General features: G+C 38.4%; 1 protein-coding gene across 1 annotated transcript in view; it reads right to left on the bottom strand.

Annotated features, from left to right (window-relative positions):
• ZFR (zinc finger RNA binding protein) overlaps positions 1-12,789 on the bottom strand; it is a 55,089-nt gene that overhangs the window by 16,261 nt on the left and 26,039 nt on the right. The window contains 10 exon segments of the mRNA XM_017727545.1: positions 1,188-1,350; positions 1,715-1,860; positions 2,363-2,482; positions 3,850-4,043; positions 4,946-5,246; positions 7,336-7,527; positions 8,952-9,122; positions 9,125-9,198; positions 10,386-10,604; positions 11,468-11,612. Of these exon segments, the coding sequence (XP_017583034.1) occupies positions 1,188-1,350; positions 1,715-1,860; positions 2,363-2,482; positions 3,850-4,043; positions 4,946-5,246; positions 7,336-7,527; positions 8,952-9,122; positions 9,125-9,198; positions 10,386-10,604; positions 11,468-11,612 (1,725 nt within the window).

Here is a 12,789-nt window from a genome sequence, read left to right as displayed (position 1 = left end):
TAAACTAAGATTAGGCCCATCTGGGGGGGAATACTTTCGAATAGGGAGATGTCACACCATTCATTTAAGCCTCTCATTGGGGAATCTTTGTCAGATATGCTAATTTGCAAGGTCTATAAAATTGTATATGTGATATATGGGGTGTGTGCATTTTGGCGTGTTCCATCTTGACAAACTGTTGCACCATAAAGATCCCTATTACATACCGAAGTAAAAACCCTTTTATCCCTTAACCATGTCTGACTTAATTCTAGGACTAGGGGATAAGGCATCACCAGACCCCTGACCATCCTGGTAGCCCCACACTGAGCCTATTATGGTTTATATATCTTCTATTGGAAAGCCCAAAATTAAATGTAGCACTGCAGTTAGGGTCTAACGAAAGCTGATCACTTCCCTTCATCTATTAATTATGCTCCTGTTACTAAAGCCCAGGTTGCTGCTGGCCCTGCTGCCAGGGCACACAGCTGACTCATACCTAGATTGCTGTTTGCCAGGACCCCTGCATCCCTTTCACCAGCACTGCTACCCAGACTCTATCAATTCAAGGGGTTATTCCTTTCTGAATTCAGCATTAGGCATTTTTCTTGCAGAATTCCATAATGTTCCATTCCTACAGCCTGCCTAGGTTCCTCTGTATGGTGGCCTTGCCCTCAAAGGTATCAGGTATTCTCCCCACCCAAGATGATTGAGGTTCATGCCAGTTGCAAACCTCAGGAGTGTACACTCACTCCATCACCTTTCAGATCACTGATAAAGTGCTTATCAGACTAATCCCAGGACCAACCCATGTGGTACTGCACGCCACACAGCTAGAGTATGATGCACCACTAAGCATTACTCTCCAAGACTGATGATCCAGCCACTTTTTATCCATACATTTGTCCACAATTAGTTAAATAAGGTTGTATAATGCAATCAAATAAAGTAAAAAGTACAAAAATCCAGTACGACTTGTATTTCAGAAGCAGCAGTATTTGAAGCATCCTCTTTTCATTTCACTGGACTTACTTTGGAAGACTAGTCCACCTACACCATTTCATTAGCATATAATTTCCTCTTCACTTTTCCAAATCCTTTATTAAGAAACACTGGAGACAAGTGAAGCAGCACTGAATAATTTATAATTCTTAACTGTGCCTGCTGGTAAGAATAGTTTAATTTTTTTCTCAAGTTAAGAAACTCACAGCTGGTCCTTGGGGTTGAGGAGGCATTCCAGGTCTAACTCCCAGCAGGCCTAGAGGTCCTGGAGGGCCATGAGGATATCCTCCATCTGGTATTCTGCGACGGTCATCCCAGTGATGTTGCTCTTCCTCCATTCTCCTCCAGTACATGTCCTCTTCATATCGCCTGAAGTGCATCAGTCAAAGTGTTCTCTTTACACAGCAGTTAATACTTGCCATTGCTCTAGAGAGATTCTTCTCTATCCTCAACAACTTTTAGCAGCCATAAGCAAATACCAATGAACAGAGGGTAACTAACATGAATTATTGTTGTAAAAGTAGGTCTGGATTTATAGCAAAGTAATTCTACTAACTCTGCATTCCTCAGAAGGATTGAACAGTAACAAGCAAAAACTGCAGAGAGAGAATGACGATTTAAAACAAGACAGTACAGAGTTCCCTGAGTATTTAAAATAAGTAAATATAGAGTTTAGTTTCAGACAATCTGACAGCAGCTTTGTCACATTCATTCAAGAAACAGAATGCATTACCTCATTTCCATCCTCCAGCGTTCTTCCTCTTCTCGCCTTCTCCAGTATTCTTCTTTCTGCATCTGTTTCCTCATCTTCTCTTCTTGAATTTTTCTTGCTCGAATACTGGGTTTTACTTCTACTTGTAAATCTGGGTTTACTTTTTTCTAGATCAGAAAAATAATGAATTAAATGTTGCTTTCCTGTCCTCATCTCAAGGTTACAGAGCTGTTCTGACATATTTAACATACACTAGTCATCTACAAGAAAATCAAGGAGAGTAAAATGCAGTTTTAGAACTGCACAAATGCACTTATCACTAAAAAATCTGCAACACAAAGAGTGTGTGTTGCTTATCCTACCAAAACCACTGAGCAATACTATTTTACTCTCTTAAAACTCAATGGTAAGCAACATAAAGAACCTATTGTTGCTTGCATAGGTTGTACTACAAGCAATATTCAAAACATTTTAAAAAACCCAACCAAAGTAACAGTTTCACAGTTTGCATTATTCTTTAAAGACTATATTGCCTAAGAAAAATATTTCTCTTTTTTAACATGCTATTTACACAGAATGCCTCCTTTTGTCTAGTCTTTAAACCTAAGAACGGGCAACCAGTCAGCTGATATCTGGTCAATTTTCAGAGAGAAGCATTAGCATTTCTACCTTGTACTGAAGTCTGTGCCGCCGCCCTTTCAAGTGCATCTCCTTGGCATTAGGATCATTAAAACTGCATTCACAGAGTTTACAGTGAAAGCGGATCACCTTTCCTTCATCATTCCTTACCTGAAAAATAAAGTTATAACACCTTTGGCCTTTTTTTTTTGTAATAAAGGGGATATAAAATTTAATTATCCATTAATCTAATTCTCCAGTGACACTTGATAATGTCTACCTGTCTCCAGACATATTAAGAAGTTCACACAATAAGTGAAAGAAGGCAAAGTAGAAAAGTAGAACCTTCAGTTCTGACAGACACACCACTGTGCTTGGTAACGCGCAAGGAACAAGGGCCTTCCATTTCAAAGAGTGCACAGCTGTAAAGTCAAATCTGAACATACTGAGGTAATAAATTATAAACCTGTATATCATGCAAAATTTACATCACACTTAATCCACCTGTCTCATACCAACCACATGAAGAATGCCCCACTGAGCAAAAAAGAAACATGCGCAATACAAAAATGTAAACATATGCACAAGCCTTTGCAGGTTCAATGCCTTGTCACTCTTATCTTCAGTGAGAACCCAGAGAATTACAGATAGTCAACCTCATCTTGATCTCTGGGAAGGTGATGGAGCAGCTAATCCTGGAAACCATTGCCAGGTATAATGAGAGCAAGAAAACCATCAGGAGCAGTCAGCACAACTTCACCAAGGTGAAGGGCTGGTAGATGCAGACAGAGCAGTCAAGACTGTCTACTGGGATTTCAGTAAAGCCTTGGACACAGTCTTACCACAATATCCTCCTACACAAGCTGTTAATGCATAGGCTGGATAAGCATACAGTGAAGTGGACTGAAAGCTGTCTGAACAGCCTGGCCAAGGGTGGTGATCAGCAGAACGAAGGCCAGCTGGAGGCCAGGAGCCAGCAGTGCACCCCCAGGATCAACACCGTCCTGTAATATCTTCAGTAATGCTCTGGGCAATGGGGCGGAATGTACCCTCAGCTAGTTTGCTGATGACACAAAACTAAGAAGAGTGGCTGATATGCCAAAGGATGGCATTGACATCCAGAGGGACCTCAGCTGTCTCATGTGGGGAAGAGGAGGCTGAGGGAAATCATATCAGTGCATATAAATACCTGGTGGAAGGGTGCAAAGAGGACAGAGAAAGACTTTTTTCAATGGTGCCCAGTGCCAGGACCAGAGACAATGAGGACCAACTGAAACATAGCTGAACATCAGAAAACTCTTTTTTATTGTGAGTGACTGTGCCCTGGCACAGCTGCTCAGGGCAAGTTATGGAGTCTCTATCCTTTGACATTCTCAAAAACCATCTGGACATGGTCCTGAGTGATGGGCTGTTGGTGGTCCTTCTTAAGCAGGGTGGTTGAACCAGATGAGCTAAAGAGGTCGCTACCAACCTCAACCACTCTGTGACTATGTTTCACTAAAACAGATAAAAAATAATACACATTTTCATATTAATACCTCCTCCACATAGTCATGGCCCACTGGCTGGACATCACTTTGCAAGGCAGCAAGAGTTGTGGGAGTCACTGGTTCAGCTGCTGTGTCAGGTTTTACTTCCTGTGTTTGTACTGCAGCAGCAGGAGGTGTTTTAACACTTTCAGCCGATTTCATTTCTTCCATTTTACTTCCTGTTGTCTGAAGCTTATTGCCACCTAGAAATCAAAAAAAGTTAAATTATTACCCTTCATAAAATGAGAATACGATTAAACATGATGTGCAAACCGAGGATTTTATTTGCCAGTATCTGTGGTCTGGCCAAAGCATTATTGGTCTTTTAAAATCAACTGAAACTTAAATATATTTTCAATACAACTAAATATTTCAATAGTAAGTTTAACAACATTCAAGTTACTTAAACACTGAAGTGTTTTATTCTAACAAGAAAAACTTTCACTTTATAAAATTACTGTTTTGGTTACTTGCTTCCCTGCTTTTTCAAGACACAGGACTGAATGGGAACAACTCAGAATATATATTTTAGTAATCTCCTTTTTTGTCATTTTGTAAATGCATCCAAAAAAAGTACTTCAAAACCTTTTAATGTTTGTACTGGTCAAGGCAATATACCCTTAGTGTTGCAACTGTATAGGTCTCTCCTTGAGGAGAGGATAGCTTACTGTGGAACAGCTGTTTCCCATCTCTGCTCTGTTCAGTTCAAGTTTCCATGGTTAGTTTTCCACTGTAAAAAGGATGTTTCAGATGCCCACCACCAACTGCCAATCTATTGCAGGTGCATTAACAGCCCAGGCCATGAACTGAAATTAGGACTAAAAACTGCAATACTCCAGCAGCTACTACATAAGAAACCAAAGGTAGGAGGCTTCTTATGAAGGTGGGAAAAGCATTCAAGAGAGGCCAGGTGATGGAAACAACTGGGTAGAAAACACCATAAATTCTGAAGCAAAACTTTAATAGACATTACCACCTATCAGTAATTCCCTTAAACACAGTGGAGTTAATCATGCACAGAGTTAACTAAATACATTTTGTATCTGCTGCACTAATTCTTAAGAAGAATTTATGGAAGAGGTTAGGTTTCAAAATAAAGACTGACTTCTGTACTTGCCAACAAAGTTTATTTTCGGTGTAGATATTTTCTTTACAGCTATATTAGCAGCAGTTGAAGATGTTTTGTTGTTGGACGCAGTGTTAAGTGGTGTGTTTGCCGTGGGAGTAAGAATTTTCACTGCAGAGGATGCAACAGAGGAGTTCACTGTACTGCTGCTGGTTGCTATATTTGAAGCAGAGGCAGTTGGTTTGGAAGCAGATGTGGATGTTGAGGAAGTAGCTTGGGTAACCACATTTGGTTCAGTCGAAGGAATGGGTTTGCCAAGTTTTGTGTGCAACTTTACTACCTGTAAGTAGGAAGACAAATTTGTAACATGATCTCCCTGGGGTTAACGATAAAAATAACCTATTGCTAACATAAATATAACTGAAAAAACACAACACAAATTAAAAGTTAGCTTTTTTTTTTTTACAAAAGTGGTCTTGGGGAAGAAAAAAGATAGATAAGATAGACATGTAAAAACTATTGTCATCTGTAACAAGGAAATAGTTAATAGTTATCTCACATTGCTTACTTCCATTAGAAATTCAGGCATTTACTCCCACAGCTGTTTAGATAAGAACAGAAACACAGTAAAGCTTGTAAGCCAGGATAATTCAAGGAAAGAGTTTGCTCCCACTGTTTCAATGTGTCTGTTTTGTTGCCCAGTCACATTTTAGTCTCCATATGAAAGCCCAGTACACTGAACTATTTTGGTCCAAACAATATATGTAACTAAGAGTTATTTAATTCAGATTCAACAACACTGTGTCTTTTGATTGCTACATTTGAAGAGTCTTCATATTGAAAGAACTTCGAAGTTACTTAGCCAAGGTGAATGGATTCCTCAGGCAAAAATTTTCCTTTTTTCTAATTTTTTAGAGTGAATGAGGATTCAAGAGGCATTTCATAGAAAGTAAAGAGGTACATGCTTATTCTTAGAAGTAATAAGCAGAGGCCTCTCCACAACATGTCTGTCATAGAATAACACTTCTTTTTGGTGACTGCTGACCACCACCTGAAAAAAGCAATGCAAGTAGCCCACAGGAAAAAAGTACACAAAATCAAACCTAAAGCCTGAGTTTTGAAAATAGCAGTAAAAAACCCCAACAAATCTGTGAGACATGCCTTAAACGTGAATATGTACACAATCATGATGTGCATACACCTGTCCAAATTAATTTCTTAGGCTTTTGTTCTTATTTTTTATGCTCCCTATCAGAATACAGACATATTAATGTCACACAATACTATAAACTGAAGCTCAAGCAACTCTTCAAAGTTACTTTTTTTCAGTAGAATGCACAGTTCTTTAGTTATCACAGCAATAAAGAGAGTCCTTTGAGATCTCGTTCTCACACTGGTAAGAAGCTGAAACAGCAGTGGTTTGTGACTATCACAAAGAAAAAGCTATATCCAAATATAAAAGGGTAACATATACTGTACTCCATATACCTATAGAGTTATTCGGCACAACCCAAAACAGTAATGGCTCAATTTATTTAAGGAAGAACACTAGACAAGTCTGTCTAAATTTTCATTTTTGCTCTTGGGGGAAAATTATTTTAAGTATGTTGTCAGATTTATTTATTTTAATAGGAACAATGTTACTGATGCCTATGTTCTGAGATGCAAAGAGCTATAAAAGCAGAGTATTAATACTGTATTTGTTAATGATATTAATCTTTCCAGCGTTATGAGGAAAATCTGTAATATCTAAACACATATTCTACCAATCACTGTATTTACTATTGTATGGTAAAATTTTAACCACAGGTCACAGCATTTCAGAGTTTTTTTTTCAGAATGCCCACATAAGAGCACCCACACAGTAATAAAAACATGTGTACCATAAGTCTTCCAAACATACTCATTATAAAGTCTACTACAGGACATTGTTCCTTCCTTCCACAGGACAGTTTTCTTTGCAAGAACTACCAAGGAACGATGCCTAACACTCCTATTCTTTGCACTGGCTCAGCTTACAGCATTTCAGAGTGCACTGAAATATTTTCTGTTCCAGCCAGACAAGTAAGATGAATCTCAAGAAAAGTCTTGAAAGAAGTTAGGGGGGCACAAGCATGGCACCACATGTCCTCAGTGGTACCATTTCCTCATCTTACTCCACACCTTCTTCCTATGATTTGCATGATATCCCAATATATCCTCTTTTCACTGATGCCATAGCAAGATTTCCCCCCTTTCTTACAACAAGGCCTTTCTAATAGCGAGCCTAAAAACAAGATTGAAAGGAAAAGAAGAACTAAACATCTTCAAATAAAACAATTTAAATTATATTGTTCCTGAATATTTTCTCCTTCCTTAAAATGAGAAAAAAATCATGTGGAGAAGTGTATATACTGACTTGCATGCTAAGAACAAAAGAAAACTCTTACTTTCTGATGCTTGGCTCCACGGATATGGGCAGCATAAGCATCTGCCCCAGTACAAGACACATCACAAAGCTCACAGCGCAACTGATTCTGAGTTCCACGAGCAGAAGTACTGTTGTTATTGGTGTTCTGGGAAGCTTTTAATGCTGCTTCTTTCTTTTTGTGTTTCTGGCCTTCTAAGTGTTCTTTGTAAGTCTGTTTAAATAAACAAAACAGACAGAGTAAGCTTTGTACTGCTGGTTCATCATTCACGTGAATACATGTAATATAGAACATAGCATAAAACACGCATTTTACCTAAGAAATACCTCCTACACTGAACATTTCTGCTGTATGAGATGCTCTAAGGGATTAATAGGCCACATCTAAGACCAGAAAATTTTCTTCTCCAGCACCTGGATTCCACACTTAGGTAAAATAATATAGGTTTTTCTCCTCTAGCTTCTCAATTCCCCAATCAAGTAGTGGTCAACAGATATCACCACTGAAAACTTGATATGATCAGAAAATTGCAGTTTCTTGCATTGCACTTATTCTTGATTTTGAGCTTCCTTCAAACTGTAAGTGTATCCAGATAAACAGAAAAATCAACTTAAAGAAGGTAGTGCACAAATAAAGCTGTACTGAAAAAGAAATGCAGCTGTTGATATAAGCTTCTATATTAACACTGGCAATCTAGAGCAGACAGGGTAGGAAATAATGACAAGTTTACCTAAAGAAAAAGAACTGTTTTGCCAGACTGACAAATAAACACTCTGCATGACTTTGTATCTACTTTCTAGCCACTTGTACCCACTGTGACACTAAACGGGGAAGTTCGAACACAACGAAGAATACATTTTCAGGTTTACCATTCACAAAAATTCATGTACTTCCACAGCTTTCAAAACAGTATTTTCTAGGAAGTTTCCTATGTTAAAGAAACAAATAGAATTCCAAGGTTCAAATAATTCTGAAGTCACATGAAGCTTCTCTGTACAAGCTCAGGGGATGCAACTTTATGCCTTCCAAAAGGACCTCTCTATGATAGTACACCTTTTCATTTAATTATGCCTTTAGTAGAAGTATAGACTCAGGTCTTTAAAAATTAACAAATACTCTTGATTAGAGGGTTGGAGCACCCCTCCTATGAGGAAAGGCTACGACAGTTTTGTTGGTTCAGCCTGGAAGAGAAAAGGCTTTGGGGTGACCTAACTGGGACCTTCTAGTACCTAAAGGAAGGCTACAAGAAAGATGGAGAGAGACTTTTTATAAAAGCCTGCAGTGACAGGACAAGAGGGAATGGGCTTGAACTAGAAGAGTAGGTTTAGGTAGTAAGAAGAAATTCTTTACTGTGAGGGTGGTGAGGCACTGGCACAGGTTGCCCACAGAAGCTGTGGACGCCCCATCCCTGGAAGCGCTCAAGGTCAGGCTGGATGGGGCTCTGAGCAACCTGGTCTGTTGGAAGGTCTCCCTGCCTACAGCACACAGCTTGGAACTAGATGATCTTCAAGGTCCTTTCCAACCCAGACCATTCTACAATCCTGTGACTCTTAAGAGGGTCAGGTTTTTTAGCTGAAGAAATTATTAATCAAGTACAGTAGAATAAAGTATAGTAAAAGAATACATAATACAGATACCTGTGGTCCAGCACAGCTGATCTTGCAAACGTCACAGTAGTGGATCTGGGGCGGTTTGGGAGGCTGTTTTGGTTTCAGTTGCTTATTTTGGAATGGTGCCTTTTTAGTAAAGGTGGTCCCTGTCCATGCAGCTGTTGCAGCAGCAGCAGGAGCTGCTGGTGCTGCCTTTTTTTCTGCTGCTGCTGCTGTTGGTAATAGGACGATGCAGCTGAATACACTGCAGCTTCATAGCCAGAATAGGAGGTACCTGAAAAATTAAAATAAAAACAAATGTTACATCACCATATATAATGTATCAATTACATAACACACTAATTCAAATCATGTTGCATAACCGTCGAGGGGCAAGGCAAGATATAAGTAATTTACTGAGATCTTGTCAGGCAGTCTTGAATTTGGCTTCATGTTTCACAGTAGACAAATATACAGCCACCAATCATGTTGGAATATATTCAATTTTAGACACATCTTTGCAGATACACAGTTATGTTAGATACATCAAAGCATCCCTAAAGAACATACGAAATTTCCTGGTACATCTGGAAAGATTGGGTACGATGGAACAAGAATTTCAGCGAAAGATTTAGCAAAGGCCCCATGAACCAAGCAATCTTCCAGAACCAGATTTGCTGTTCAAGTTTCCTAATGGCAAGGACTGACAATATGCAGAGGAAGGGTAAAAAAATGAAGATAAAAGACAGAATGTCTAGTGCTATTACATCCTATTTCAGTGATTTAAGTTGTTTTGGTACAGAGAAGATGCTTTGGTCACTAACACCTGGCTACACAGTCCTTGATTTGTAGTTGAATAAATCAAGGAAATTAGGCTCTCTCTCAAAGAAGTATTAAAAGCCCTTTTTAAGCAGGAAACAAAAGAAAACAAAATGTTCAGGGTAGCTATAACATACCAGTTAATTACCATCTATGGCTATGAAGTTACCATATTTTCGTCTTTAACTATGTTTTGGATTCCTAATGGTTGAACAAGAGTCTTTTCAGCACACATTCTCATTCCATTTTGGGTCAGAACAACCCAAACTTAAAAGATTTATACTGAACTGTTCTCTCCTGTCTCTGTAACTGCACAGAGACACAACTGTAACCCTTCCTGTTTTCCTAGAGTAACATCTGTGTGGCTGCATTTCCTTATGTTTTATATCCCCTGTTTATTCCTTTTGACCTTAAAATAAGTCATGGTTCATGTAGCAATGCCAGCACTCTGTATACTCTCACATGTAACAGAACAAACACATAAGACATCAAACCTCTTTTAAAGATACAACAAAACATTCTGCCATTGTAATGACTGAACAGGTTGATACTTCTCAGCAGACTATGATGTAATCGAGCATGAACTGCTAAAATTCTGAGCCTCGAAAGCCTGTTCTGCAGCAACTGCAAAGATCCCAGCAACAAAACATGCAGAATTCTTACCAGAGTAAGTTACTGCTGTTGTGCTGTACGTCGCACTCTGAGTATAGGATGGAACAACAGTGGCTGCAGCTGCCACTGGCTGCACAGTCGAGGACACCGGATATATGGAAAATGTTGTTGTTGCTGGACTTGGGGTTGCAGGTTTTATAGCTGTCACTTGCCGTGTTTGCTGGGCTTGGGTGTACTGAGTTGCCCCTTGGCTATATCCTGCTTTAGGAGCTAGTAAGGATAGAAAATACAAGTGAACAAACATTGACATGTTTTAGCTGAGCAAAGTGCAAACCAAATTAAGGGAAAATTAACAATATGCTGGTGAACAAACGTGTAAAAAGTGGGTGTTTGTTTCGGGATTTTTGTTTCATTTGTTTTGCTTTTCAGTGTTGTACATTGGGTTGCTTTCCTGTCATGGGTATGCACTGTATACCATGTACCACACAATGATTTAATCACACCACAGCTCACAGTAGTAAGCCTCAAATTTATTTATTTATTTTTAACTGTGCTACCATGTTTTTAACATGATTGTAAACAAGTTTTAAAGAACCTTATTATCCAACACTTTTACTAGAATACTGTAAACCAAAGCACAGCTAAACGTTCCTCTTATTTCTAAGTGAAGTAAAAAAAAAACTAGGCAGGATTCATGCTTTGTAGCAATCATTATATGAATAATTAAAAAATTATATACATGAAGTAACTAGAGAATTAAAAGAGCATTTCTAAACAAGTTATCGTCTGAACACAACATTGATTATCTCAACCTACTTCAGCAAGGTTTGTAGACAAATCAGTAGGAACTTTGCCTAGAGGTATATTTTGAGTGTATTTAGCGGCAGTCCAAACTGCAGAGGCAGCTACTTATGGCAATGTCACAAGTGATGAAGTTCTAGGCACAGAAGACCCTTCTACATAGTGACAGAGATTACTGACAAAACTTAACAAAAGTTAACAAAACATAGTGACAAAACTTAACAAAAACAACAAAAAAAAAGATAATGTGAAATAGTCAAACAACTATTTTTAAGGCTTAAAGTAGTCAACAGATTGTGAATAACAAGAGCAGCTTGAATCATGCCACCCACCTGTCTGGTAGTAGGACTCAGCCACTGACGGCTGCGGCTGGGCAGCAGCAGCCACGGCCGCCGCGGTCGCAGTTGGCTGCTGATAATATTGTTTGCTGTCATAAGCCACAGCTGGGGCGGTAGATCGAACATAAGAGTAGGAATCCTAAGGATTCAGAACAGAGAAACCACCTGTAGGTATACAGCTAGGGTAACAGAAGTCATCCGCAGAGTCGAATTAAGGAAGTATTGTCTTCTGGTGTACTCTTAACAGAATAAAAACTCCCCATCTACATGTACAGTATATACAAATAAATGCATTCCAGGAATTAAATGTTCTTTTACAGGTACTTCAAGACTGAAACAGCCCTAGTGGTCTTTTACAGACTTAATACACAAACTATCCTCATGATTAATCACTTTCTCTACCAAATTATTTTTGAAAAGCATCTACTCTCAATAGTTTTTAATGACTGTATCACATTCTATTTCTGTAAAATATTAAGAAAAAACCCACCAGAGATCTCTACAAAACATGAATTTCTACAAGGCCCAGTAAAGGCCCAGTTCTCAAGGGTAGAAACATGAATCTATATTGGCTTTAAAAATCTCATCATTAACAACATTTTTCTTGGTTATATTTTTTAGAGTATAAAAGTGGTACTTTTAAAGCTATCTTTACTTTTTGGTGTATCAACTAGTTCATTAGGGAACCATAACTAGTCTATAAAGGCAAAGCAAGTAGCTCATTTGACACCTTTAAAACTCAGTAGATCTCTAATAAGCTTAGAAGGGGATGACCTGGAAGCCGCTTTCTGCATGTACATGTGTTCTCTCATCCTCACCAAGTTTATGGTAAAGAACAAAGAATTGATTGACTGAGGGGAAGCAAAGCATGAACTACTAGACCTGAAATATACTAATGTATTAAAATTCTTTTTAATTCCAAGAAATACAACAACAAAATCTTTTTTCATCCAACCTGTGTAAACAGGAGTTATTTTACTTAGTTTAGGGGACTCTCTTTTTTTCCAAATGTATCTAACAACTGACCTCATAATATATAACAAATTGCAGAAGATGTACAAAAGAATTGAGAACATGCAGCAATAATATTGTCCTTTTAAGCAAACCAAAATGCTAATTAGAATCTAGATAATGTCTTGATAAGTTCAGGACTAAAAAATTGAAAAATTATTGCAAGAAACAAAGTATTTCAAGATTAAAGGGGACAGAGAGCAAAAGCCCTTTTGCAAAAGCCTGTATCCACAGAAGGTTAGGTAGGGACCTCAGAAGAGGATATCCAAAAACTACCTACAGGGTAGTTTATCTCCTAGGGCAAT

Source organism: Corvus brachyrhynchos, unplaced genomic scaffold (genome assembly GCF_000691975.1).
Source record: "Corvus brachyrhynchos isolate BGI_N302 unplaced genomic scaffold, ASM69197v1 scaffold140, whole genome shotgun sequence".
Taxonomy (NCBI): Eukaryota; Metazoa; Chordata; class Aves; order Passeriformes; family Corvidae; genus Corvus; species Corvus brachyrhynchos.
The sequence above is the reverse complement of the archived record's forward strand: the minus strand, read 5'-3'. Positions and strand labels throughout refer to the sequence as shown.